This window comes from Oncorhynchus keta, unplaced genomic scaffold (assembly GCF_023373465.1).
Source record: "Oncorhynchus keta strain PuntledgeMale-10-30-2019 unplaced genomic scaffold, Oket_V2 Un_scaffold_1597_pilon_pilon, whole genome shotgun sequence".
Lineage (NCBI taxonomy): Eukaryota > Metazoa > Chordata > Actinopteri > Salmoniformes > Salmonidae > Oncorhynchus > Oncorhynchus keta.
Genome location: NW_026290805.1, coordinates 127,501 through 155,045, shown reverse-complemented (window position 1 = coordinate 155,045; position 27,545 = coordinate 127,501). Strand labels below are relative to the sequence as shown.

Genomic DNA, 27,545 nt, shown 5'->3' with positions numbered 1-27,545 from the left:
CTGGTGGAGGAGGAGGTGATGGGCTTTAGGCAGGCTGGTCGAGGAGGTGATGGGCTTCAGGCAGGCTGGTGGAGGAGGAGGAGGGGATGGGCTTCAGGCAGGCTGGTGGAGGAGGGGATGGGCTTCAGGCAGGCTGGTGGAGGAGGAGGTGATTGGCTTCAGGCAGGCTGGCGGAGGAGGGGATGGGCTTCAGGCAGGCTGGTGGAGGAGGAGGTGATGGGCTTTAGGCGGGCTGGTCGAGGAGGTGATGGGCTTCAGGCGGGCTGGTCGAGGAGGAGGAGGGGATGGGCTTTAGGCAGGCTGGTCGAGGAGGAGGAGGGGATGGGCTTTAGGCAGGCTGGTCGAGGAGGAGGAGGGGATGGGCTTTAGGCAGGCTGGTCGAGGAGGAGGAGGGGATGGGCTTTAGGCAGGCTGGTGGAGGAGGATGGGCTTTAGGCAGGCTGGTCGAGGAGGAGGAGGGGATGGGCTTTAGGCAGGCTGGTCGAGGAGGGGATGGGCTTTAGGCAGGCTGGTGGAGGAGGTGATGGGCTTTAGGCAGGCGGGCTGGTCGAGGAGGAGGAGGTGATGGGCTTTAGGCAGGCGGGCTGGTCGAGGAGGAGGAGGTGATGGGCTTTAGGCAGGCTGGCTGGTCGAGGAGGAGGAGGTGATGGGCTTTAGGCGGGCTGGTCGAGGAGGAGGAGGGGATGGGCTTTAGGCAGGGGGCTGGTCGAGGAGGAGGAGGGGATGGGCTTTAGGCGGGCTGGTCGAGGAGGAGGGGATGGGCTTTAGGCGGGCTGGTCGAGGAGGAGGAGGGGATGGGCTTTAGGCGGGCTGGTCGAGGAGGAGGAGGGGATGGGCTTTAGGCGGGCTGGTCGAGGAGGAGGAGGGGATGGGCTTTAGGCGGGCTGGTCGAGGAGGAGGAGGGCTGGGCTTTAGGCAGGCGGGCTGGTCGAGGAGGAGGAGGTGAGGATGGGCGGGAGGGAGGAGGGGATGGGCTTTAGGCGGGCTGGTCGAGGAGGAGGAGGGGATGGGCTTTAGGCAGGCGGGCTGGTCGAGGAGGAGGAGGGGATGGGCTTTAGGCAGGCGGGCTGGTCGAGGAGGAGGAGGTGATGGGCTTTAGGCAGGCGGGCTGGTCGAGGAAGAGGAGGTGATGGGCTTTAGGCGGGCTGGTCGAGGAGGATGGGCTTTAGGCGGGCTGGTCGAGGAGGAGGAGGATGGGCTTTAGGCGGGCAGGAGGAGGAGGTGATGGGCTTTAGGCGGGCTGGCTGGAGGAGGAGGAGGATGGGCTTTAGGCGGGCTGGTCGAGGAGGAGGAGGTGATGGGCTTTAGGCAGGCAGGCTGGTGGAGGAGGAGGTGATGGGCTTTAGGCAGGCGGGCAAGTCGAGGAGGAGGAGGGGATGGGCTTTAGGCGGGCTGGTCGAGGAGGAGGAGGTGATGGGCTTTAGGCAGGCGGGCTAGTCGAGGAGGAGGAGGGGATGGGCTTTAGGCAGGCAGGCGGGCTGGAGGAGGAGGGGATGGGCTTTAGGCAGGCTGGTCGAGGAGGAGGAGGAGGTGATGGGCTTTAGGCGGGCTGGTCGAGGAGGGGAGAGGGGGACTGGCTGTCTTTGACTCACCCCCCCGGGCCTGCAAGGTTAATGGCATCAGGATGAGAAGTTTGTGTGTGTGCGTATGTGCGTCTGCATATTTTTGTGTGTGTGTGCCAAATGTGTCCCACGGGGAACTAGATCCCCCAGAAGGTTCTGTCAGGCTCTTATCACTGACAGGAGTTGGGACGAGGGAGGGAGGATGGGAGGTGGGAGGGAGGATGGGAGGTGGGAGGGAGGATGGGAGGTGGGAGGGAGGATGGGAGGTGGGAGGGAGGATGGGACGAGCGAGGGAGGGTTGGACGAGCGAGGGAGGGTGGGACGAGCGAGGGAGGGTGGGACGAGCGAGGGAGGGTGGGTGGTGGGAAAAGGATGGGTGGTGAACAGTGAACTGCTGTGTAAACATGTTAATGGACTGGCCCTCTCCCTCGCTCGCCTTTTCTTTATCAATAAGACCAATGGAGTCTAGTGAGTGGTGTGAATAATGAATGACCCCCCTCCCCATCGCTCCCCACTGAACACTAGTGTTTATGATGACATCAGTCTGGTGTAAACAGTGAGCATCTCTCCTCTTATCCAGGTTACTAGTGGTGAAGGGAGGGGAGAGGAGGTGTAAACGGTGAGCATCTCTCCTCTTATCCAGGTTACTAGTGGTGAAGGGAGGGTAGAGGAGGTGTAAACAGTGAGCATCTCTCTCTTATCCAGGTTACTAGTGGTGAAGGGGAGAGGAGGGGAGAGGAGGTGTAAACAGTGAGCATCTCTCTCCTTTTATCGAGGTTACTAGTGGTGAAGGGAGGGGAGAGGAGGTGTAAACAGTGAGCATCTCTCTCCTCTTATCCAGGTTACTAGTGGTGAAGGGAGGGGAGAGGAGGTGTAAACAGTGAGCATCTCTCTCTTATCCAGGTTACTAGTGGTGAAGGGAGGGGAGAGGAGGTGTAAACAGTGAGGGGAGAGGAGGTGTAAACAGTGAGCATCTCTCCTCTTATCCAGGTTACTAGTGGTGAAGGGAGGGGAGAGGAGGTGTAAACAGTGAGTATCTCTCCTCTTATCCAGGTTACTAGTGGTGAAGGGAGGGGAGAGGAGGTGTAAACAGTGAGCATCTCTCTCCTTTTATCGAGGTTACTAGTGGTGAAGGGAGGGGAGAGGAGGTGTAAACAGTGAGCATCCAGGTTACTCAGTGAGCATCTTCTTATCCAGGTTACTAGTGGTGAAGGGAGGGGAGAGGAGGTGTAAACAGTGAGCATCTCTCTCCTCTTATCCAGGTTACTAGTGGTGAAGGGAGGGTAGAGGAGGTAAACAGTGAGCATCTCTCCTCTTATCCAGGTTACTAGTGGTGAAGGGAGGGGAGAGGAGGTGTAAACAGTGAGTATCTCTCCTCTTATCCAGGTTACTAGTGGTGAAGGGAGGGGAGAGGAGGTGTAAACAGTGAGCATCTCTCCTCTTATCCAGGTTACTAGTGGTGAAGGGAGGGGAGAGGAGGTGTAAACAGTGAGTATCTCTCTCTTATCCAGGTTACTAGTGGTGAAGGGAGGGGAGAGGAGGTGTAAACAGTGAGCATCTCTCTCCTCTTATCCAGGTTACTAGTGGTGAAGGGAGGGGAGAGGAGGTGTAAACAGTGAGCATCTCTCCTCTTATCCAGGTTACTAGTGGTGAAGGGAGGGGAGAGGAGGTGTAAACAGTGAGCATCTCTCCTCTTATCCAGGTTACTAGTGGTGAAGGGAGGGTAGAGGAGGTGTAAACAGTGAGCATCTCTCCTCTTATCCAGGTTACTAGTGGTGAAGGGGGTGTAAACAGTGAGCATCTCTCCTCTTATCCAGGTTACTAGTGGTGAAGGGAGGGGGAGGTGTAGATCTCTCCTCTTATCCAGGTTACTAGTGGTGAAGGGAGGGGAGAGGAGGTGTAAACAGTGAGCATCTCTCCTCTTATCCAGGTTACTAGTGGTGAAGGGAGGGGAGAGGAGGTGTAAACAGTGAGCATCTCTCCTCTTATCCAGGTTACTAGTGGTGAAGGGAGGGGAGAGGAGGTGTAAACAGTGAGCATCTCTCCTCTTATCCAGGTTACTAGTGGTGAAGGGAGGGGAGAGGAGGTGTAAACAGTGAGCATCTCTCCTCTTATCCAGGTTACTAGTGGTGAAGGGAGGGGAGAGGAGGTGTAAACAGTGAGTATCTCTCTCCTCTTATCCAGGTTACTAGTGGTGAAGGGAGGGGAGAGGAGTGTTGGCCTGTGTTATTGGATACAGGCAGCATATTATTCCCCTGCTCTGAGTAGGATTTACTTGGTAGTGGAGGGAACGTGGCTGTCTCTTTGCCCCCTTTTTTCAGTGGAGTGTGTGTCTGTGCGCTCCCTTCAAACACACATGGATATGCGTATATACAAAGCTGCATGTACATAATATAAACATACTTCTAGTCCAACACATCCCGGCGGTGCCCCGGGTGGGTCGGCAGCGCAGGGCTCTATGGGGGGGGGTTGTTTTGACAGAGCTCTTATGATGATGCGGCGGCGTGGGGTGTCAAGGGTGGTGCGGGGCGGAGATAATCATCCTCGCTTCGCTGTCAATAAGTGATTTTAATTAGCGCAGCTCATTAGGCTGCCACGGCAACGAGGCCCTCTGAGCTCTGTGTGTCAGTGTGAGGAGTTCAGAGGGTACTCCATCTTATTCGCTGCTTAGTTTCTCTCTCATATTTTCTCTCTCTCTCATATTTTCTTTATCTCTCTGTTGCTCTGATTGAAAACCTGGGCTTTCTTCCTCAGGCACTCTGTTTTTCCACTGTGTGTTTGCTCAATTCCTCCCCTGCTTGTCGATAACGAGGCTTCACAGAGAGGGAGCTTTATTTAGGGAAGTCCTGTTTGTGGCCTGAGTGGGAGGTGTGTGTGTGTGTGTGTGTGTGTGTGTGTGTGAGAGAGAGCTTGTTCAAATGAATTATTTCCACAGGATTCTATGAATTGTTTGCCAAGGTGATGATAGTCGACTTGTCTGTGAGCCAAAACAAACGGCCTGGGAGAACACACACATGGATGGAGGTTACTAGTGTCTGTGAAACGTGCTTCATCATTCTGGTCAGCCTGGATCTGCTGCTACAGTCCCACAAGACGATGAAGGTCTCGTTGAAGCTGTTTTGTGTTACACAACCACTCCACTGATTCAGTGGAATGGACTAGTATCTGGTTGCAGGGATAATTGAAGGAAATATTGTGTGTCTGTCTGTTCTCCAGGCCCCTAATGAACTTAGTGATTTGTAGAAAAATAGCAACAGTTTTCTATGCTCCTTGTTACAGGATGGAGGATTGTGAGTTAGCCCTCCCTCCTGGGTGTGTGTGTGTGTCAGGTTCCAGTATCATCTGTCTGTCAGGTCTCAGTAGTGTGTCCATGCCTATTAGGAGTGGCCACTGGCCTAGCTCCCAGCCAATCAACAGGCAGGTAAATGCATACATCAATAAACTGTAATACCCCGATCTGCTGCACATGATGAGGGGCCGGGAGGAGGGATCTGCTGCACATGATGAGGGGCCGGGAGGAGGGATCTGCTGCACATGATGAGGGGCCGGGAGGAGGGATCTGCTGCACATGAACAATGAGGGACTGGGAGGAGGGATCTGCTGCACATGAACAATGAGGGACTAGGAGGAGGGATCTGCTGCACATGAACAATGAGGGACTGGGAGGAGGGATCTGCTGCACATGAACAATGAGGGACTAGGAGGAGGGATCTGCTGCACATGAACAATGAGGGACTGGGAGGAGGGATCTGCTGCACATGAACAATGAGGGACTGGGAGGAGGGATCTGCTGCACATGAACAATGAGGGACTGGGAGGAGGGATCTGATGCACATGAACAATGAGGGACTGGGAGGAGGGATCTGCTGCACATGAACAATGAGGGATGGGCACATGAGGGGGCCGGGAGGAGGGACTGGGAGGAGGGATCTGCTGCACATGAACAATGAGGGACTGGGAGGAGGGATCTGCTGCACATGAAGGGACAATGAGGGGGACTGGGAGGAGGGATCTGCTGCACATGAACAATGAGGGACTGGGAGGAGGGATCTGCTGCACATGAACAATGAGGGACTGGGAGGAGGGATCTGCTGCACATGAACAATGAGGGACTGGGAGGAGGGATCTGCTGCACATGAACAATGAGGGACTGGGAGGAGGGATCTGCTGCACATGAACAATGAGGGACTGGGAGGAGGGATCTGCTGCACATGAACAATGAGGGACTGGGAGGAGGGATCTGCTGCACATGAACAATGAGGGACTGGGAGGAGGGATCTGCTGCACATGAACAATGAGGGACTGGGAGGAGGGATCTGCTGCACATGAACAATGAGGGACTGGGAGGAGGGATCTGCTGCACATGAACAATGAGGGACTGGGAGGAGGGATCTGCTGCACATGAACAATGAGGGACTGGGAGGAGGGATCTCCTGCACATGAACAATGAGGGACTGGGAGGAGGGATCTGCTGCACATGAACAATGAGGGACTGGGAGGAGGGATCTGCTGCACATGAACAATGAGGTGCTGCTAGTGAGGCAGAGGATTGCAATGACAGCGTGACGTCTTTGAGACTGAGAGGGAAATGTGTGTGGATCATAAACCACTGTGTCTCTCGTTCAGTGTGTGACACTGTGACTCCCCGTCACCGGCTGTTTTCCTGCCAATTGAAACCTCATCAGTCTCGTCCTCTCCACTCGGCTAGCGGCTTCCAGCGACAACCAGGCAAATGGTTTTCAACACAGAGCTGTTGACAAGGCCGTCCTCTGAGAGGCCTCTATACTAGCAGCACCAGACGGCTCCGAGCCGCTGAGGACCTGTAATTGTGGAGCCGGAGTGAACCGCCTTTACTGCCACGCCTCTCGAGTGCTTGGTTTTCATTGGCTTAAAGTGACAATGCCCTATTTTATCCGCCTCCTGGCCTAAAAGCTGTTGGCGTTGAGTCGACTCCGTGCGTGCGTACACTGTCGTTCACACTCGTTGGCACCATTTTGTTTCTCTGGTCTCCAACATGTGAATGTGATGGGGGGGGGGGTTCTATACAGTTATGTATTGGGGTAATATTCTATTACATTTACATACATTTAAGTCATTTAGCAGACGCTCTTATCCAGAGCGACTTACAAATTGGTGCATTCACCTTATGACATCCAGTGGAACAGCCACTTTACAATAGTGCATCTAAATCTTTTAAGGGGGGTGAGAAGGATTACTTTATCCTATCCTAGGTATTCCTTAAAGAGGTGGGGTTTCAGGTGTCTCCGGAAGGTGGTGATTGACTCCGCTGTCCTGGCGTCGTGAGGGAGTGTGTTCCACCATTGGGGAGCCAGAGCAGCGAACAGTTTTGACTGGGCTGAGCGGGAACTGTACTTCCTCAGTACTATTATAAGGTCCCTGGTAATGGACAGGTGTTATGAGGTAGTATTATTTACTGAATGAGTGTAGTGAAAGTAGCTCTTTGACAAGTGTCCATAAAATGACATCTGGGTAGTATTCTACTGAACCTCTGCTACTTGTCCCCTCTATGTTTACTGGCTAGTGATTCGCTCCTGACTGAGTAGTTTTGTCCTTTTGACAGCTGATATAAGTGTTTCTTTCTGTCTCTTTTGAATGGAGTTCCCTGGATGCTTTTGAATGGAGTTCCCTGGATGCTTTTGAATGGAGTTCCCTGGATGCTTTTGAATGGAGTTCACTGGATGCTTTTGAATGGAGTTCCCTGGATGCTTTTGAATGGAGTTCCCTGGATGCTTTTGAATGGAGTTCCCTGGATGCTTTTGAATGGAGTTCCCTGGATGCTTTTGAATGGAGTTCCCTGGATGCTTTTGAATGGAGTTCCCTGGATGCTTTTGAATGGAGTTCCCTGGATGCTTTTGAATGGAGTTCCCTGGATGCTTTTGGAGTTCACTGGAATGGAGTTCCCTGGATGCTTTTGAATGGAGTTCCCTGGATGCTTTTGAATGGAGTTCCCTGGATGCTTTTGAATGGAGTTCCCTGGATGCTTTTGAATGGAGTTCCCTGGATGCTTTTGAATGGAGTTCCCTGGATGCTTTTGAATGGAGTTCCCTGGATGCTTTTGAATGGAGTTCCCTGGATGCTTTTGAATGGAGTTCCCTGGATGCTTTTGAATGGAGTTCCCTGGATGCTTTTGAATGGAGTTCCCTGGATGCTTTTGAATGGAGTTCCCTGGATGCTTTTGAATGGAGTTCCCTGGATGCTTTTGGTCAGTCGTTATCTTTAGGCCTTTTCAAAGGAGAGAGGATGCCTGCCTCTGAGGAGAAAAGACAAGATTAGTGACAGTTGCTGCTCAAGGATTTCTAACTCCTGGTTTGTGAGTATTTCTAGAGCCCTTTCTATACATCCTGGTCAGAGCCAGGAGCACCTCACCGGCTGACCAGAACAGGTCCTCCAGAGTCCACGTTAAGGTCGGGAGAACGTTCCAGGAATGTTGTAACCTGGACCAACCCTAAAGGCAACACGCCGTTGGTGAGGTCACGGCTGTCTGAGCACCTGGTGTTCCAGCTCGGCTTGTGCCAGCGAGCCGCTCATCCAGAAAGAACAGCGTGTAAACTCAACTCAGAACACGTTCCAATTCCAATCCATGCAAGTCCCTTTATATGAGGAATAGTGAATGAACGATTGAAAATGGTGACTGTTTTGTTGTCTATTGTGCATGTTATGTGTAGTGTGGTTGAAACACTGAGGATATTTGGTTGTTAGGTTGAGTCCAGCCTCTACAGATCTAGCTGTGTGTCTCTTCTTGTTTCCAGGGATGAAGACTGGTCACCCCCCGCGCTCCCCTCCTCCTCCCTCTTATCCCCCATTAATTTCTCCCTCTGATCTGATCGACAGCCCAGAAAAATTCTATTTAATGACCTGCCTCTGTGCGCGTAATATGATTTTACTGCCTGCTATGGTCAAGCCCAGGCCCAATTTACATAATGATCACCACCGCCAGACAGGGCCTGCTGGGCCGCCGTTGCCCTGGCAACAGGAGAGAGAGGGGACAGGAATGGAAGGGGGAGGATGTAGATGGAGGGATTGGAGGAGGGGAATGAGAAATGTGAGGGGAGTCTGCCTGGGGTTAAGGGGGTTGTGAGTTCCTGACAGGTCAGAATAGGTCTCTCTCCCCCACACCCCCTCACTCCTCCTTTCCTTCCTCAGAGTAAAACAGAAGTGACACCACAGCAGGGCACAAGGCCACTACCACCCCCTTTTTCTTCCATCCCCTCTTTACCATTAAACAAGGTAAAATGAGAGGAACGCGTGAAGAAACAAAGGAGAAAAGCCCCCGTCTCTCTGTCCCACGCTCACATACACCTGCTGGGCCATCTGCCCCACAATCCATTAGTTCTTCTCTCCCCAACACAGTCAAATTAGATTAGCTTCGTGTCAATTCTCTCCTATGTTCCTCTCTGGAAATAAGTTGGGAGGAAAAGGGTTGTGTTTTGGCGACTATGTCTGTTGATATTCAAGAGCAGCAGAACTGAGGTCCAGCCCTCCAAATGTGGGGCTCTAAAGTGCTCTGTCTGAGTCAGGCCCGAGGTATTGTACCCCCCTGCTCTATACCAATGATGTTGGTGATAGATATTGCTAGTCAGCCAGCCTCCCCTCTCCTTTCTTTCCCTGTCTTCTGTGAAATGGCTGTGTAGTAATTGTGAAGTATTACCCTGGTTTGTCTTCCTCCTCCCAAATGGTATTATCATATTTCAAACGGCTAATGAAATAAGGCCAGTTGTCTAATGGATGTGGGATAGAGGGAGACCAGAGTTGGTTTGTTTTAAGGAGAGCTTCTCCCCCCATTCATTACAGTTAAGAGCAATGGGACATCCGGGGTCTAGATGGACTCTGGAGTGGACTGAGGGATTTAGGTGGGGGGGCATGCCCCCTTGCTGTGTTATCAAGCATAGTGGTGTGTGTGTGTTCAACCAACACTGAAATGGTTTCTTGGAAGGTGCGGTAGAGGTGTAAACATTGACATTGTCATCTTCTCTGTCTGTTAGTAATCCAAGCTGGCTGCTGATGTAGTCCTCTCTCTCTCTGTTAGTAATCCCAGCTGGCTGCTGATGTAGTCCTCTCTCTCTCTCTGTTAGTAATCCCATCTGGCTGCTGATGTAGTCCTCTCTCTCTCTGTTAGTAATCCCAGCTGGCTGCTGATGTAGTCCTCTCTCTCTCTCTCTCTCTCTCTCTCTCTGTTAGTAATCCCAGCTGGCTGCTGATGTAGTCCTCTCTCTCTCTGTTAGTAATCCCAGCTGGCTGCTGATGTAGTCCTCTCTCTCCCAGCTGGCTGTGATAGTAATCCCAGCTGGCTGCTGATGTAGTCCTCTCTCTCTCTGTTAGTAATCCCAGCTGGCTGCTGATGTAGTCCTCTCTCTCTCTGTTAGTAATCCCAGCTGGCTGCTGATGTAGTCCTCTCTCTCTCTCTCTGTTAGTAATCCCAGCTGGCTGCTGATGTAGTCCTCTCTCTCTCTCCCAGCTGGCTGCTGATGTAGTCCTCTCTCTCTCTCTGTTAGTAATCCCAGCTGGCTGCTGATGTAGTCCTCTCTCTCTGTTAGTAATCCCAGCTGGCTGCTGATGTAGTCCTCTCTCTCTCTGTTAGTAATCCCAGCTGGCTGCTGATGTAGTCCTCTCTCTCTCTGTTAGTAATCCCAGCTGGCTGCTGATGTAGTCCTCTCTCTCTCTCTGTTAGTAATCTCTGGCTGCTGATGTAGTCCCATCTGGCTGCTGATGTAGTCCTCTCTCTCTCTCTCTCCCTCTCTGTTAGTAATCTCTCTCTCTCTCTCTGTTAGTAATCCCATCTGGCTGCTGATGTAGTCCTCTCTCTCTCTCCCATCTGGCTGCTGATGTAGTCTCTCTCTCTCTGTTAGTAATCCCAGCTGGCTGCTGATGTAGTCCTCTCTCTCTCTGTTAGTAATCCCAGCTGGCTGCTGATGTAGTCCTCTCTCTCTCTGTTAGTAATCCCAGCTGGCTGCTGATGTAGTCCTCTCTCTCTCTCTCTCTGTTAGTAATCCCAGCTGGCTGCTGATGTAGTCCTCTCTCTCTGTTAGTAATCCCAGCTGGCTGCTGATGTAGTCCTCTCTCTCTCTGTTAGTAATCCCAGCTGGCTGCTGATGTAGTCCTCTCTCTCTCTGTTAGTAATCCCAGCTGGCTGCTGATGTAGTCCTCTCTCTCTCTGTTAGTTATCCAAGCTGGCTGCTGATGTAGTCCTCTCTCTCTCTGTTAGTTATCCAAGCTGGCTGCTGATGTAGTCCTCTCTCCTCTCTCTTCCAGACTGAGATTGCTAAACGGCTCAACGCAATTCTCGCACAGATCATGCCTTTCCTGTCACAAGAGGTGAGTACCTCACACATCCATCCTAATGCAGTCTTAACATAACCTTCTGGTGTTCCCATGGTTGTGTAGGCCCGTTGTATAGAGCCTCTTTTCAGGCCCTATATTATTCACGCTTAATCCCTGTTCACATGTTACGGTTTTGATAAATTTAACCCAAGATGAGCAAAATTCTGTCTTAATAAATCTGTGTCTATGAAGCAGGCTCTCTAACCATGGAGACTTGCTGTACAGTAACCTAGCTAAAGTTGACTAAACCTGGTCTGTGTTTCTCCCCACCAGCACCAGCAGCAGGTTGCTCAGGCTGTTGAGCGTGCCAAGCAGGTCACGATGACTGAGCTCAATGCCATCATCGGGGTACGTGGACTTCCCAATCTGCCTCTCACCGTGTGTACCCCTCTTACTTTACTTCATTCAGCCAAAGACGGGGGTAAACCTGCATGTACGGAGGGGCCCTGTAGTCCACTAGCAATATACTGTCTCAACTCTCATTTCACAAAGATTTAGGCCCATCTATCCCATAGATCTCTCTCTCATTCAAAGTACACTACATGTTGTTTGAGATATATATAAATATATAGAGCCTAGTGTGGAATTGGTAGCTAGGTAGAGGATAGTATGTAGACGAGGGTTTTCCCAGACACTGTCTGTCCGTCCCCAGCACTATACAGCTCAAATAACTAACTCATTTGAATTTCACTGTGTAGTGCTAGTGCTGGGCAAAAACCAAAATGTGCACCCGGGGAGGGAAGAGGACCGAGTTTGGGACACTGATGTAGAGGATGTTACAGTAGCACCCTGGTAGAGGATGGTTACTGTAGTGTCCTGGTAGAGGATGGTTACTGTAGAGGATGGTTACTGTAGTGTCCTGGTAGAGGATGGTTACTGTAGGGTCCTGGTAGATGATGGTTACTGTAGTGTCCTGGTAGAGGATGGTTACTGTAGTGTCCTGGTAGAGGATGGTTACTGTAGGGTCCTGGTAGATGATGGTTACTGTAGTGTCCTGGTAGAGGATGGTTACTGTAGTGTCCTGGTAGAGGATGGTTACTGTAGTGTCCTGGTAGAGGATGGTTACTGTAGTGTCCTGGTAGGGGATGGTTACTGTAGTGTCCTGGTAGGGGATGGTTACTGTAGTGTCCTGGTAGGGGATGGTTACTGTAGTGTCCTGGTAGGGGATGGTTACTGTAGTGTCCTGGTAGAGGATGGTTACTGTAGTGTCCTGGTAGGGGATGGTTACTGTAGTGTCCTGGTAGGGGATGGTTACTGTAGTGCCCTGGTAGAGGATGGTTACTGTAGTGTCCTGGTAGGGGATGGTTACTGTAGTGTCCTGGTAGAGGATGGTTACTGTAGTGTCCTGGTAGGGGATGGTTACTGTAGTGTCCTGGTAGGGGATGGTTACTGTAGTGTCCTGGTAGAGGATGGTTACTGTAGTGTCCTGGTAGGGGATGGTTACTGTAGTGTCCTGGTAGAGGATGGTTACTGTAGTGTCCTGGTAGGGGATGGTTACTGGAGTGTCCTGGTAGAGGATGGTTACTGTAGTGTCCTGGTAGAGGATGGTTACTGGAGTGCCCTGGTAGAGGATGGTTACTGTAGTGTCCTGGTAGGGGATGGTTACTGTAGTGTCCTGGTAGAGGATGGTTACTGTAGTGTCCTGGTAGGGGATGGTTACTGTAGTGTCCTGGTAGGGGATGGTTACTGTAGTGTCCTGGTAGGGGATGGTTACTGTAGTGTCCTGGTAGAGGATGGTTACTGTAGTGTCCTGGTAGGGGATGGTTACTGTAGTGTCCTGGTAGGGGATGGTTACTGTAGTGTCCTGGTAGAGGATGGTTACTGTAGTGTCCTGGTAGAGGATGGTTACTGTAGTGTCCTGGTAGAGGATGGTTACTGGAGTGTCCTGGTAGAGGATGGTTACTGGAGTGTCCTGGTAGAGGATGGTTACTGTAGTGTCCTGGTAGGGGATGGTTACTGTAGTGTCCTGGTAGGGGATGGTTACTGGAGTGCCCTGGTATAGGATGGTTACTGGAGTGTCCTGGTAGAGGATGGTTACTGTAGAGGATGGTTACTGGAGTGTCCTGGTAGGGGATGGTTACTGTAGTGTCCTGGTATAGGATTGTTACTGTAGAGGATGGTTACTGTAGTGCCCTGGTAGAGGATGGTTACTGTAGTGTCCTGGTAGAGGATGGTTACTGTAGTGTCCTGGTAGAGGATGGTTACTGTAGTGTCCTGGTAGAGGATGGTTACTGTAGTGTCCTGGTAGGGGATGGTTACTGTAGTGTCCTGGTAGGGGATGGTTACTGTAGTGTCCTGGTAGAGGATGGTTACTGTAGTGTCCTGGTAGGGGATGGTTACTGTAGTGTCCTGGTAGGGGATGGTTACTGTAGTGTCCTGGTAGGGGATGGTTACTGTAGTGTCCTGGTAGAGGATGGTTACTGTAGAGGATGGTTACTGGAGTGTCCTGGTAGAGGATGGTTACTGTAGTGTCCTGGTAGAGAATGGTTACTGTAGTGTCCTGGTAGAGGATGGTTACTGTAGTGTCCTGGTAGAGGATGGTTACTGTAGTGTCCTGGTAGAGGATGGTTACTGTAGAGGATGGTTACTGTAGTGCCCTGGTAGAGGATGGTTACCGTAGTGTCCTGGTAGGGGATGGTTACTGTAGTGTCCTGGTAGAGGATGGTTACTGTAGTGTCCTGGTAGGGGATGGTTACTGGAGTGTCCTGGTAGAGGATGGTTACTGGAGTGTCCTGGTAGGGGATCTTTGGAGGGGGGGCACTAGCTTGCCACACTATGTCACCACCATACCCCTCCCACGTGCAGCGTTGCCCCTGTCACCACCATACCCCTCCCACGTGCAGCGTTGCCCCTGTCACCACCATACCCCTCCCACGTGCAGCGTTGCCCCTGTCACCACCATACCCCTCCCACGTGCAGCGTTGCCCCTGTCACCACCATACCCCTCCCACGTGCAGCGTTGCCCCTGTCACCACCATACCCTCCCACGTGCACCACCACCATACCCCTCCCACGTGCAGCGTTGCCCCTGTCACCACCATACCCCTCCCACGTGCAGCGTTGCCCCTGTCACCACCATACCCCTCCCACGTGCAGCGTTGCCCCTGTCACCACCATACCCCTCCCACGTGCAGCGTTGCCCCTGTCACCACCATACCCCTCCCACGTGCAGCGTTGCCCCTGTCACCACCATACCCCTCCCACGTGCAGCGTTGCCCCTGTCACCACCATACCCCTCCCACGTGCAGCGTTGCCCCTGTCACCACCATACCCCTCCCACGTGCAGCGTTGCCCCTGTCACCACCATACCCCTCCCACGTGCAGCGTTGCCCCTGTCACCACCATACCCCTCCCACGTGCAGCGTTGCCCCTGTCACCACTGGTTTTTCATGATGAGTTGATGTACCTTATGTGATGCACTGTCTATTTGATTTACCAGTTAACATGGTGGTTTTGATTCATTTACCTTCAATTATACATACTATCCCACTGGTCAGCAGTATGTCGCTCAGTCAGCAATCAGTCCTTCAAGGGCCCCCCTCCTGCAATGGCTGAGAGAGTGGCTGGTGTTGGTTATGAACCTAGAGAGTGGCTGGTGTTGGTTGTGAACTGAGAGAGTGGCTGGTGTTGGTTGTGAACCTAGAGAGTGGCTGGTGTTGGTTGTGAACCTAGAGAGTGGCTGGTGTTGGTTGTGAACCTAGAGAGTGGCTGGTGTTGGTTGTGAACCTAGAGAGTGGCTGGTGTTGGTTGTGAACCTAGAGAGTGGCTGGTGTTGGTTGTGAACCTAGAGAGTGGCTGGTGTTGGTTAAACCTAGAGAGTGGCTGGTGTTGGTTGTGAGCTGAGAGAGTGGCTGGTGTTGGTTGTGAACCTAGAGAGTGGCTGGTGTTGGTTGTGAACCTAGAGAGTGGCTGGTGTTGGTTGTGAACCTAGAGAGTGGCTGGTGTTGGTTGTGACCCTAGAGAGTGGCTGGTGTTGGTTATGACCCTAGAGAGTGGCTGGTGTTGGTTATGACCCTAGAGAGTGGCTGGTGTTGGTTGTGACCCTAGAGAGTGGCTGGTGTTGGTTATGAACCTAGAGAGTGGCTGGTGTTGGTTGTGACCTGAGAGAGTGGCTGGTGTTGGTTGTGACCCTAGAGAGTGGCTGGTGTTGGTTATGAACCTAGAGAGTGGCTGGTGTTGGTTATGAACCTAGAGAGTGGCTGGTGTTGGTTGTGAACTGAGAGAGTGGCTGGTGTTGGTTGTGAACCTAGAGAGTGGCTGGTGTTGGTTATGAACCTAGAGAGTGGCTGGTGTTGGTTGTGAACTGAGAGAGTGGCTGGTGTTGGTTATGACCCTAGAGAGTGGCTGGTGTTGGTTATGAACCTAGAGAGTGGCTGGTGTTGGTTGTGAACTGAGAGAGTGGCTGGTGTTGGTTGTGAACCTAGAGAGTGGCTGGTGTTGGTTGTGAACCTAGAGAGTGGCTGGTGTTGGTTGTGAACCTAGAGAGTGGCTGGTGTTGGTTGTGAACCTAGAGAGTGGCTGGTGTTGGTTGTGAACCTAGAGAGTGGCTGGTGTTGGTTGTGAACCGAGAGAGTGGCTGGTGTTGGTTGTGAACCTAGAGAGTGGCTGGTGTTGGTTGTGAACCTAGAGAGTGGCTGGTGTTGGTTGTGAACCTAGAGAGTGGCTGGTGTTGGTTGTGACCCTAGAGAGTGGCTGGTGTTGGTTGTGAACCTAGAGAGTGGCTGGTGTTGGTTGTGGGCTGAGAGAGTGGCTGGTGTTGGTTGTGAGCTGAGAGAGTGGCTGGCTGGTGTTGGTTGTGGGCTGAGAGAGTGGCTGGCTGGTGTTGGTTGTGAACTGAGAGAGTGGCTGGCTGGTGTTGGTTGTGAACCTGAGAGAGTGGCTGGCTGTGTTGGTTGTGAACCTAGAGAGTGGCTGGCTGGTGTTGGTTGTGAACCTAGAGAGTGGCTGGCTGGTGTTGGTTGTGAACCGAGAGAGTGGCTGGCTGGTGTTGGTTGTGAACCTAGAGAGTGGCTGGCTGGTGTGGTTGTGAACCTAGAGAGTGGCTGGCTGGTGTTGGTTGTGAACCGAGAGAGTGGCTGGCTGGTGTTGGTTGTGAACCTAGAGAGTGGCTGGTGTTGGTTGGTGAACCTAGAGAGTGGCTGGCTGGTGGCTTGGTTGTGAGTGGCTGAGAGAGTGGCTGGCTGGTGTTGGTTGTGAACTGAGAGAGTGGCTGGTGGTGTTGGTTGTGAACTGAGAGAGTGGCTGGCTGGTGTTGGTTGTGAACTGAGAGAGTGGCTGGCTGGTGTTGGTTGTGAACCTAGAGAGTGGCTGGTGTTGGTTGTGACCCTAGAGAGTGGCTGGCTGGTGTTGGTTGTGAACTGAGAGAGTGGCTGGCTGGTGTTGGTTGTGAACTGAGAGAGTGGCTGGCTGGTGTTGGTTGTGAACTGAGAGAGTGGCTGGCTGGTGTTGGTTGTGAACTGAGAGAGTGGCTGGCTGGTGTTGGTTGTGAACTGAGAGAGTGGCTGGCTGGTGTTGGTTGTGAACTGAGAGAGTGGCTGGCTGGTGTTGGTTGTGAACTGAGAGAGTGGCTGGCTGGTGTTGGTTGTGAACTGAGAGAGTGGCTGGCTGGTGTTGGTTGTGAACTGAGAGAGTGGCTGGCTGGTGTTGGTTGTGAACTGAGAGAGTGGCTGGCTGGTGTTGGTTGTGAACCGAGAGAGTGGCTGGCTGGTGTTGGTTGTGAACTGAGAGAGTGGCTGGCTGGTGTTGGTTGTGAACTGAGAGAGTGGCTGGCTGGTGTTGGTTGTGAACTGAGAGAGTGGCTGGCTGGTGTTGGTTGTGAACTGAGAGAGTGGCTGGCTGGTGTTGGCTGTGAACTGAGAGAGTGGCTGGCTGGTGTTGGCTGTGAACTGGCTGGTGTTGGTTGTGAACTGAGAGTGGCTGGCTGGTGTTGGTTGTGAACTGAGAGAGTGGCTGGTGTTGGTTGTGAACTGGCTGTTGGTTGTGAACTGAGAGAGTGGCTGGCTGGTGTTGGTTGTGAACTAGAGAGTGGCTGGCTGGTGTTGGTTGTGAACTGAGAGAGTGGCTGGCTGGTGTGGTTGTGAACTGAGAGAGTGGCTGGCTGGTGTTGGTTGTGAACTGAGAGTGGCTGGCTGGTGTTGGTTGTGAACTGAGAGAGTGGCTGGCTGGTGTTGGTTGTGAACTGAGAGAGTGGCTGGCTGGTGTTGGTTGTGAACTGAGAGAGTGGCTGGCTGGTGTTGGTTGTGAACTGAGAGAGTGGCTGGCTGGTGTTGGTTGTGAACTGAGAGAGTGGCTGGCTGGTGTTGGTTGTGAACTGAGAGAGTGGCTGGCTGGTGTTGGTTGTGAACTGAGAGAGTGGCTGGCTGGTGTTGGTTGTGAACTGAGAGAGTGGCTGGCTGGTGTTGGTTGTGAACTGAGAGAGTGGCTGGCTGGTGTTGGTTGTGAACTGAGAGAGTGGCTGGCTGGTGTTGGTTGTGAACTGAGAGAGTGGCTGGCTGGTGTTGGTTGTGAACTGAGAGAGTGGCTGGCTGGTGTTGGTTGTGAACTGAGAGAGTGGCTGGCTGGTGTTGGTTGTGAACTGAGAGAGTGGCTGGCTGGTGTTGGTTGTGAACTGAGAGAGTGGCTGGCTGGTGTTGGTTGTGAACTGAGAGAGTGGCTGGCTGGTGTTGGTTGTGAACTGAGAGAGTGGCTGGCTGGTGTTGGTTGTGAACTGAGAGAGTGGCTGGCTGGTGTTGGTTGTTGGCTGAGAGGCTGGCTGGTGTTGGTTGTGAACTGAGAGAGTGGCTGGCTGGTGTTGGTTGTGAACTGAGAGAGTGGCTGGCTGGTGTTGGCTGTGAACTGAGAACTGAGAGAGTGGCTGGCTGGTGTTGGTTGTGAACTGAGAGAGTGGCTGGCTGGTGTTGGTTGTGAACTGAGAGAGTGGCTGGCTGGTGTTGGTTGTGAACTGAGAGAGTGGCTGGCTGGTGTTGGTTGTGAACTGAGAGAGTGGCTGGCTGGTGTTGGTTGTGAACTGAGAGAGGTGGCTGGCTGGTGGCTGGTGGTGTTGTGAACTGAGAGAGTGGCTGGCTGGTGTTGGTTGTGAACTGAGAGAACTGAGTGGCGGTGTTGGTTGTGAACTGAGAGAGTGGCTGGCTGGTGTTGGTTGTGAACTGAGAGAGTGGCTGGCTGGTGTTGGTTGTGAACTGAGAGAGTGGCTGGCTGGTGTGGTTGTGAACTGAGAGAGTGGCTGGCTGGTGTTGGTGTTGGCTGTGAACTGAGAGAGTGGCTGGCTGGTGTTGGCTGTGAACTGAGAGAGTGGCTGGCTGGTGTTGGCTGTGAACTGAGAGAGTGGCTGGCTGGTGTTGGCTGTGAACTGAGAGAGTGGCTGGCTGGTGTTGGTTGTGAACTGAGAGAGTGGCTGGCTGGTGTTGGTTGTGAACTGAGAGAGTGGCTGGCTGGTGTTGGTTGTGAACTGAGAGTGGCTGGCTGGTGTTGGTTGTGAACTGAGAGAGTGGCTGGCTGGTGTTGGTTGTGAACTGAGAGAGTGGCTGGCTGGTGTTGGTTGTGAACTGAGAGAGTGGCTGGCTGGTGTTGGTTGTGAACTGAGAGAGTGGCTGGCTGGTGTTGGTTTTGAACTAAGATGTTCACAGAGAGGGTAACGTAAAGATCTGGCTGAGATTAGAGCGGTAACACTGATCAGATCATGGGGCTTTGCACTGATTCCACTTTGCCAGTAAGGATGTTTTTAATTGGATAAGGGGCTCCAGCCAGTGCAGTCTTCATCGCTACCTCTCAGCCTTCTCAATCCTCTATAGGCTCACCAGTAGTGTCCTGAAGCTGAGATTACACTTACTGTTATAGCCTCTCCCCACCCCCCACACACACACACCATCTTAGAGCTCTATGGAAACTAGGCTATAGAACTTAACCATGTTGTGGCTGTATCATAATCAGGCTGTACCTAGTAATCCCTTAACCCTGAAAGTCAAAGCTCTCCTCATTCCACTTATTTGATCTATTCCAGTCGTGCACACCTGATCCAGTTAACCAGGGGCTTGCTGATGAGGTGACCAGAAGCCCAGTATGTTGTGTGTTTCTAGGAGCAGTCGGATCCATCTGGGAATCTGAACACTCTGAAATGACAACACCTCGTCTTCCTAAGTTCCTAGAACATCTATTGTTCCTTCCGCCCTATTATATAAAGCTAACATGCTAGCTGTTTTTACTAGTTCGAGCTAGAAGATCCTCTTAGCTGTCCGTAGCTATCCTGAAGCCCTTAGCGGTTAGCTAGCTGACCCCCTAGCTGTCAGTTGCTATCCTGAAGCCCTTAGCGGTTAGCTAGCTGACCCCCTAGCTGTCAGTAGCTATCCTGCAGCCCTTAGCGGTTAGCTAGCTGACCCCCTAGCTGTCAGTAGCTATCCTGAAGCCCTTAGCGGTTAGCTAGTTGACCCCCTAGCTGTCAGTAGCTATCCTGCAGCCCTTAGCGGTTAGTTAGCTGACCCCCTAGCTGTCAGTAGCTATCCTGAAGACCTTAGCGCTTAGCTAGCAGTTAGCCAGTCCCATAGGTGGGGTCAAGCCGGCCAGAGGCAGATATTGGAATTCAATTAAGGCAATGAGCCAAGACTGTGACCCCCGTTTCCAAGGTAATTACTTCCTCCTCTCTTTTCCACCAGGTGGTTTAATTTGACTGTCCAGCAGACAGACAGACACACGCCTTTGCCATTAAGCAGGGGCAGGGCTGTGGAGCTCAGCAGCTTGGCACACAAACACTATGAAAACAGGCTTTTATTTGTTGGAGGAAGAGATGGCAGGAAATCAATCCGTGCTGCCACTGTGTGGGGGAGAGAGCAAGGGATAGAGGGATGGAAGAGGGAGGTCATTAAATATCTGACGGTAATCAGAAGCCAGCAGGGTTTGGCTAGTTGATGTGCGTGTCTGACTAAACGATGTCCAGTGTCAAACGGAGGCACATACACACAAACTTCTATCAGAGGGAGAAACTAAATTGACAGAGTGACAGGGAGAGTAGGGACTCAACTATGTCATCTTTACACTGAGGGACACAAATGCAGAGTAATTTGTCTGAGAAAGAAGATCCATAGACTTAACTCAGCCCTGATGAAGAGGAAGAGCGACGCATATATATACACACACACACACACACACAAGTATATGTGGACACCCCTTCAAATCAGTGGATTCGGCTATTTCAGCCACACCTGTTACTGACAGGTGTATAAAATCGAGCATGCAGCCATGCAATCTCCATAGACAAACATTGGCAGTAGAATGCCTTACTAAAGAGCTCAGTGACTTTCAATGTGGCACTGTCATAGGATGCCACCTTTCTAACAAGTCAGTTCGTCTCATTTCTGCCCTGCTAGAGCTGCCCCGTTCAACTGTAAGTGCTGTTATTGTGGAGTGGAAAGGTCTAGGAGCAACAAAGGCTCAGCCACGAAGGGGTAGGCCACACAAGCTCACAGAATGGGACCGCCGAGTGCTGTAGGAGCGTCAAAATCGTCTGTCCTCAGTTGCAACACTCACTACGAGTTCCAAACTGCCCCTGGAAGCAACTTCAGCACAATAACTGTTTTCTGGGAGCTTCATGAAATGGGGTTCCATGGCCAAGCAGCCGCACACAAGCCTGAGATCAATATACGCAGTGCCAAGCATCAGCTGGAGTGGTGTAAAGCTTGCCGCCATTGGACTCTGGACAAATGGAAATATGAATCACGCTTCACCATCTGGCAGTCTGATGGATGAATCTGGGTTTGGTGTATTCCAGGAGAACGCTACCTGCCCGAATGCATAGTGCCAACTGTAAAGTTAGATGGAGGAGGAATAATGGTCTGGGGCTGTTTTTCATGGTTCAGGACCCTTGGTTCCAGTGAAGGGAAATCAAATTGCTACATCATACAATGACATTCTAGATGTTCTGTGCTTCCAACTTTTTGGCAACACTTTAGAGAAGTCCATTTCCTGTTTCAGCATGACAATGCACAAAATGAGGTCCATGCAGAAATGGTTGGTCAAGATTGGTGTGGAAAAACTTGAGCGACACGCACTCGCACAACCAGTTCTCCAGAAAGGGAGTGACACACACAGAGTGCACCCTGACCGAATCACCCTGACCGGGTCAGATTTGTTTCCCCAGTAGTCAGCCAGTCTCCCCTCCCCAGGCCAGTGTTATCTCAGGAGATATACTACCTGCTAATCTGTCCTCTTCCCCAAGCACAGAGTGACCTGAGAGAGAGGGCGCTCCACTAAACAACATATTCCAACAGGGTTTACAACCCCCACTACAACACTGCATACCTGCCAGTTTGTATACAAACTGTTTATATGGTTTCATACAGTAATATAGCTCTGGACAGACAACAGTTTACACACTGTTTCCCATTGCTTCCCATAACACAGGTGCACTAATCTAGCTCTCCAGACAACCAGCACAGTTGGTGTACAAACAGTTTGCACATGGTGTTCCAGAACGTTAACCCATTCCAAAGTAATCACGGGTCTGTTCATTGTTAATCTCACCAAGTAGACAAACTAGGTGCCCATTCATTTAGGTCATGTGTGAAGCTACTTGCTTTTTTAGCACCACCTTGTTCTTAGATAAAGGTTAACAGGGCAGGATGAAGTTTCCCCCAGACACTGATCTAAGACCAGTTTAACAAGTTTCCACCCCAATGGTTAAAGTTGGGATTTGGGCAGGGAAAGCTGATCCCAGATTTGTACCTAAAGGCAACATCAATGGTTAACAGATGGGTTACTGTTGGTGTTTTGCATATCTGATCTAGTAAACCCTATGTAAATGGTCATCTGTTGGACACACGATTCATGTAAAACATGTATTCCAACGCCCGTTTTGTTGTTCTGGGCCAAACATTTTCTAATTGGAGGACCCACTCGTTCACTTTGCATGGTTATTTTTGCTGCAGATTTGAGTGTCAAATTCACATTTCCATTTGGTTTGAGTGTGTCCCTTTTTTCACACAGAGGGCATTTGTCTGCAGTCACATTGGCTCAAACCTCTGTGTACATTTTAGTACCTCATTATTTACATATTAGATGTCTCCTAGATATGGCTTTGGTTTTCATCTGAAGCGTAGCAAACTGGCTAAATGGACACTACACAGTCTAATGAATACAGAAATGAGACTGCTAGTAAGACCAGACTTTTATATTGCCCTATACGTCAGTATGTGTAGGCCTATCCCTCTATTTAATTAGTATTATTTATTATTGATTTATTTTTAAATATATTTTTCTACTCAACACCTGAAAACAAATGAATACACGCCACTGTGTGATTCTGGCATAAGAACCTTAGCCATTGCAGGTACCTCAGCCCCCTTGAAGGACTCTCATACTGCTGACCAACCATGTGTTCTCACAGTTCATTTCACTTTGGACATTGTGTTATCGTAGCCTTACCACTCAAACTGTACTGCATTGCATGCACCTGTGGTTAGCCTCCTAGCATTAGCAAGCATGGAGCTACAGCTAGCATTAGCAAGCATGGAGCTACAGCTAGCATTAGCAAGCATGGAGCTACAGCTAGCATTAGCAAGCATGGAGCTATTGCTAGCATTAGCAAGCATGGAGCTATTGCTAGCATTAGCAAGCATGGAGCTATTGCTAGCATTAGCAAGCAAGCATGGAGCTATTGCTAGCATTAGCAAGCATGGAGCTATTGCTAGCATTTAGCAAGCATGGAGCTATTGCTAGCATTTAGCAAGCATGGAGCTATAGCTTGCATTAGCAAGCATGGAGCTATAGCTAGCATTAGCAAGCATGGAGCTATAGCTAGCATTAGCAAGCATGGAGCTATATCTAGCATTATTACTGAGCTAGAACTAAGGAAGATCTCAATTGCGTACTCTTTGCGTCCTCTCTCCTCGTCTCCTTAAAACCCACTGGATGAGAAAGCCAGAGGTCCCTCCCCTTTGACCTCCTCAATGGGTTTTGAGAAGAAGAGAGGACTTGAGTGTGCAATTGAGATCTTCCCTAGCCACAGCTACCTCCTCTTACCACCCTTTTTCTTTGACTCCTACAGCAACAGCAACATGCTGTCTACCCAGCCTTCATGGTCAGTGTTTGGGAGAGGGATGGATGGAGGGAATGAGAAGAGATGTGGTTGACGTTTGTTTGAATTGCTGCCACTGTTAGCATGTCAAGTGGTTTTGTAACAACAGATAACCACTGTGTGGTAGGAAGTCGGGAACTGAAGCATGCATTGGATGTCTTGATACTGAAAATTGGCTTCCTTCCCTTTGTTTGCTTTCCTTGATCCAAAAAAAAGGTCAGTGCAGGAAAGGAAGCACTTTAAAGTATTGGAACCCAGCCTCGTTTGTTTCTATGCTCTTTAGTCAGGTAGTCTGCCAGCCAGTTATTCTTTCATAGAGTCAGCTGGAATCAACACTAACAGTCTGTCTGTGGGAGCTGTGATTTGCCCCGTTAGCTTTAATAGTCTCTTCTCTGCTCATCCCCTCCTGACAAAACCCGGCTAAGATTTGGAGTCATTTACACAGATGAAAACAGATACGTGTGAAAGGAAGTCGGTCACCTCTTTATCCAGGAATATTGAATCGGGGGCCGTTTATTTCCCCTATCCCTCACTCTTCTGCTCGTCCGCCTCGGTGGCCCCTTAATGAGACTTCTTGATGATGCTTCTCTGCATGCTTCCCTCATTAGGCTCCCTCAACAGGGACTTCTCTGCTCTATCCTTTTCCTCCCTAACACAAATAGGCCTCTGCTCCACACACCACCAGCACAATATTGATTAACAATCCTGCCTATCTAAGTGGGTTCCATCCATTCTATACCGCCAGCCCCTCAGCTCCAGATAATGAGCCTACTGGATAATAGGCCTATTGTTAAGAGACCAGACTTGATCAACCTTTACTGTTAAAAGGCTTTACAAGCTCTGTGTATGTGTTTCCCCCTCCTCTCCTTCTAATGAGTAGTATGGGTCAGGGGTATAATACTCCCAGCTAGCTATCAGGAAGGTCAATAGATTGGTTTGGGACTGACACATGATGGATGTGCTGAGTGTTATTTAACCTGGTTTTAAAGCACTCGCTTCCCCTTTTCAGCTGAGTGGCTATTTAACTCCCGCCTGTTAGTCTGGATCCCTGAGTCCATCTCGTCTCGCTCTCCCTCTTCCTCTGTCTGTCCCTCTCTCTCTCTGCCCTCTCTTTCTCTCATGCTCTCGCTCTCCCTCTTCCTCTCTTTCTCTCTCGCTCTCCCTCTTCCTCTGTCTGTCCCTCTCTCTCTCTGCCCTCTCTTTCTCTCATGCTCTCCCTCTTCCTCTCTCTCTCTCTCTCTCTCTGCCCTCTCTTTCTCTCGCGCTCTCCCTCTTCCTCTGTCTGTCTGTCTGTCTCTCTCTCTCTCTCTGCCCTCTCTTTCTCTCGTGCTCTCGCTCTCCCTCTTCCTCTGTCTCTCTCTCTCTCTCTCTCTCTCCCTCTCTTTCTCTCGCGCTCTCTCTCTCTCTCTGACGTTGACATGCTCTTGGGAGGGCTAAGTGTCTGTGTCCCGCCCTCTCTGCCTGTTAACAGGCTTTGCCAGAGGGCCAGGAGATGGGCGGCTTGCTTTGCTTGTTGGGTGTTGAAGGGTTTTCAGTTTTTATTTTCCCCTGTGGTCATGCCGTGTGTGAAATGAACCCCATGTGCAACCCTCTGGGAATACATCCCCGTCCGTGTTCTTGTCTGTAGTGTCTGCTAAAACAGTCCACATAGAATAGAGGTCTTCGAGTGGGAAGCCTGGACGGTTAACTATCAGTTGTTGTTTTGCCGGCTGCTTCTCACTAATTGCTGCAGACAGCTGGTGTTTGGGCGCAGTTCATCCACTATTTATCAAGTGTAGCCTGTTCATAAAATGAGGTGGACTTTCTTTAGTACGACGTGTGCGAAGGATACAGGTGGTGTGTGTGTGTGTGAAGGATACAGGGAGGGGGGTGAAGGATACGAAGGGTGTGTGTGTGAGGGATACGGGGGGGGGCAGGCCCAGGCCCTCATAATAGTCTGAGGTATTTGTGAGGAAGATGTCCTTATTGCTAAGGATGGTTGTTAACTACTAATCTTTAACAAACTGCAGTTTAATTCAACTCCCCAGCTCCCTCCTTCCCATGGTTTAGGACTGTTATTGGGGAGGGGAGGGAGACTAACAACTTTATGTACTAGCACAATGGTTCTCAAACCTCTCCTCGGGGACCCCCAGCCGGTCCAAACCTCTCCTCAGGGACCCCCAGCCGGTTAATATATTTGATCTCTTCCAGAACTAGCACACCTGATTCATCTTGTCAACTAATCATCAAGCCCTTGACTTGGTGAACTAGTTCTGTTCTAAAACACAATAGTAACATGGGGTTCCTGGAGAAGAGATTTGAGAGCCACAGTACCAGGGCTTGTTATCCAGTGGAGTGCCACGTTTAGACCTCTGCAGATAGAAATGTGGCATTGACATCAGCTCTAGACAGTACATATGTCTGAGAGTTTGTGTAACGTTGTGCCCACCTGAACTAAGCCCCCTCCATGTGTTGTATATCCAGTCCCCCGGTCTCTTCCCAGCCGACCCACTTGTCCTATGTCTTGTTCCCCAACAGCAACAGCAGCTCCAGGCTCAGCACCTGTCCCACGCTGCCCACGGTGGGCCACCCATCCAGATGCCCCCGCACCCCTCGGGCCTACAGCCCCCCGGCATACCCCCCATCCCTGGCGTGGCAGGCTCCGGTCTGCTGGCGCTGGGCGCTCTGGGCAGCCAGGCCCACCTGCCCTCCGTCAAGGACGAGAAGAACAACCACGACCTGGAGCACAGAGGTGAGGCGCTTAAGGGTGTGGATAGTTAGGTGGTTCTGCTCAATGTGCAGTGTCACTGCATTGCGGCCATTTTGGATCCATACAATAGGCATTGTGGTTTGATATTGCGGCCATTTTGTCCCTGCTCAGTGGGCATTTGTGGCTCTGTGCTAATTTTGTTTGAGTATGAGTTGGGTGGCCTGGTGTCCATGTACTCTCATACCATAGTGGCTGTAAACGCGCATTAAATTAACTTGTCTGAATGTGAAACCAAAGTATTTAAAAATGTATTTTTTCTTGTGAATGCAACACATTAAGGCACAATACATGTTGCCATTCGTACTAACGTTCTTTTCACTTTCTCCCTCTTGGCCTGTCATCCTTTCACTCCCCCCTGGCGATCCCTCTGGTAAAAGAACGAGAGTCGAGCACGGTAAGTTCTCCTTTATTCTTCTGAGCCCTCCGTCCATCTCCACCGCCCTCTCTCACCCTCTCTCTCACCCTCTCTCTCACCCTCTCTTTCACCCTCTCCCTCACCCTCTTACCCACCATGTCCTCCCTTGACATTGATTTTGAGCCAGTCTGTTTGGTGACTAAGGCACTTTGCATAGACTTTAAACACCACGCCTTGTTAGAAATGTAATATTCCTGATCCCTGCAGTAGAACACACACGTTTTGTCTGGTATAAGCTATTCTGCAATCAAATAATGACTGGGGGAGCAGAGTCTGGCTCATAGAGCTGGTCCTGCTTCCTCCTCTACACTATCTAATCCAGGTGGAAAATGACTCCAGTCACCAGGCGAGGATTAGCCCGCTCTATAATTTCATCACAATTAAAAGAGACTTTGCCTCTCGTCCCTCCTAAGAGGATTTACTGTCGCCCATCTCTCCACCCCTCCTCCTCCCTCCTCTCTGTCTTTTACTCCTTCCATCTTTCTCTCCAGCCTTATTCTGCCTCTTTGTTTTCTAATGCGCTCCTTCTCCTTTTGTCGGTTTGTTGTAATCATTCTCTCTCTCCTTTCTGTTCATACTCAATCGTTTTGTCTCTCTCTCTGTCTCTCTCTCTGTCTCTCTGTCTCTCTGTCTCTCTGTCTCTCTGTGTCTCTGTCTCTCTGTGTCTCTGTGTCTCTGTCTCTCTGTGTCTGTCTCTCTGTGTCTGTCTCTCTGTCTCGCTCTCTGTCTCGCTCTCTGTCTCGCTCTCTGTCTCGCTCTCCTTTCTGTTCATACTCAATGGTTTTGTCTCTCTCTCACTCTCTCTGTCTCTCTCTCTCTCTGCCTACTTCCAGTAAATATTTCTGAACACAGATAGTGAATTCTTTCCTCCCCCCTGCCCCCGGGCTTCTTCTCTTGTTAAAGCCTCTGTTTATTAGACTAGATTAAATCTCTCTGATAGCCAGGGATAGCGACGCGGTGGCGGCTGCGACAACGCAGGGATTGGGTTCCCAATGACTGGGCAGCGTGAATGGGTGCAGTCATGTCTGAAGGGAATGAAACTGGGCCCCTGCGATTAGCAGTGCTAATGCTAACTCCACTCCCCTCCCTCATCTCCCTCTGTCGCTTCCTCCCTTCCTGTCCTGTTGTCTCAGGTCACCTGATAGGAGGCGTCTGAGGTTATCCAGTCTGTTAATCAGGCCTTAAAAAGCCCCTGTGTATTAGACAGACAGATGCACACAGTGGTTTTACTATCCTTGTTGGGACCAAACGATGTATTCCCATTCAAATGATATGTGCCCTAAACCTAATTCTAACCTTAAAGCCAATCCTAACTGTAAACCCAATCCCTCCCTTGTGGGGGCCAGCGAAATGTCCCCAATTGTCAGAATTGTCCTTGTTTTTACTATCCTTGTAAAGGTGTCCGCATGCTTCCCA

The 27,545-nt window shown here is 50.9% G+C and overlaps 1 protein-coding gene and 2 long non-coding RNA genes across 31 annotated transcripts in view; 2 read left to right on the top strand and 1 right to left on the bottom strand.

Moving 5' to 3' along the window:
* The window catches only part of LOC118374760 (transducin-like enhancer protein 3-B), a 67,003-nt gene that overhangs the window by 8,004 nt on the left and 31,454 nt on the right, over positions 1-27,545 (top strand). For 3 of the 10 annotated variants that reach the window (XM_052514239.1, XM_052514238.1, XM_052514240.1), the window contains exons 6-10: positions 10,833-10,895; positions 11,175-11,279; positions 22,936-22,968; positions 25,483-25,697; positions 26,048-26,108. In XM_052514239.1, the coding sequence (XP_052370199.1) occupies positions 10,833-10,895; positions 11,175-11,279; positions 22,936-22,968; positions 25,483-25,697; positions 26,048-26,108 (477 nt within the window). The remainder of the gene's footprint in view (positions 1-10,832; positions 10,896-11,174; positions 11,280-22,935; positions 22,969-25,482; positions 25,698-26,047; positions 26,109-27,545) is intronic. The other 7 variants (XM_052514243.1, XM_052514244.1, XM_052514241.1 and 4 more) reach the window with 6 other exon arrangements.
* LOC127927627 (uncharacterized) lies at positions 1,942-4,009 on the top strand. Of its 3 annotated transcripts, XR_008128249.1 has the most exons (5): positions 1,942-2,109; positions 2,236-2,267; positions 2,404-2,495; positions 2,979-3,327; positions 3,493-4,009. It is a non-coding gene; the product is annotated as an uncharacterized LOC127927627 (long non-coding RNA). The 3 variants fall into 3 exon arrangements; XR_008128248.1 differs by lacking the exon at positions 2,236-2,267 and having other exon boundaries at positions 2,434-2,495; positions 3,430-4,009; XR_008128247.1 differs by lacking the exon at positions 2,404-2,495 and having other exon boundaries at positions 2,949-3,327.
* Positions 14,453-16,637, bottom strand: LOC127927626 (uncharacterized). Of its 18 annotated transcripts, none has more exons than XR_008128230.1 (5): positions 16,557-16,637; positions 15,802-15,900; positions 15,061-15,437; positions 14,829-14,915; positions 14,453-14,540 (listed from the first exon to the last, which is right to left on the bottom strand). It is a non-coding gene; the product is annotated as an uncharacterized LOC127927626 (long non-coding RNA). The 18 variants fall into 18 exon arrangements; XR_008128231.1 differs by having other exon boundaries at positions 14,456-14,569; XR_008128228.1 differs by having other exon boundaries at positions 14,511-14,627; positions 14,829-14,886.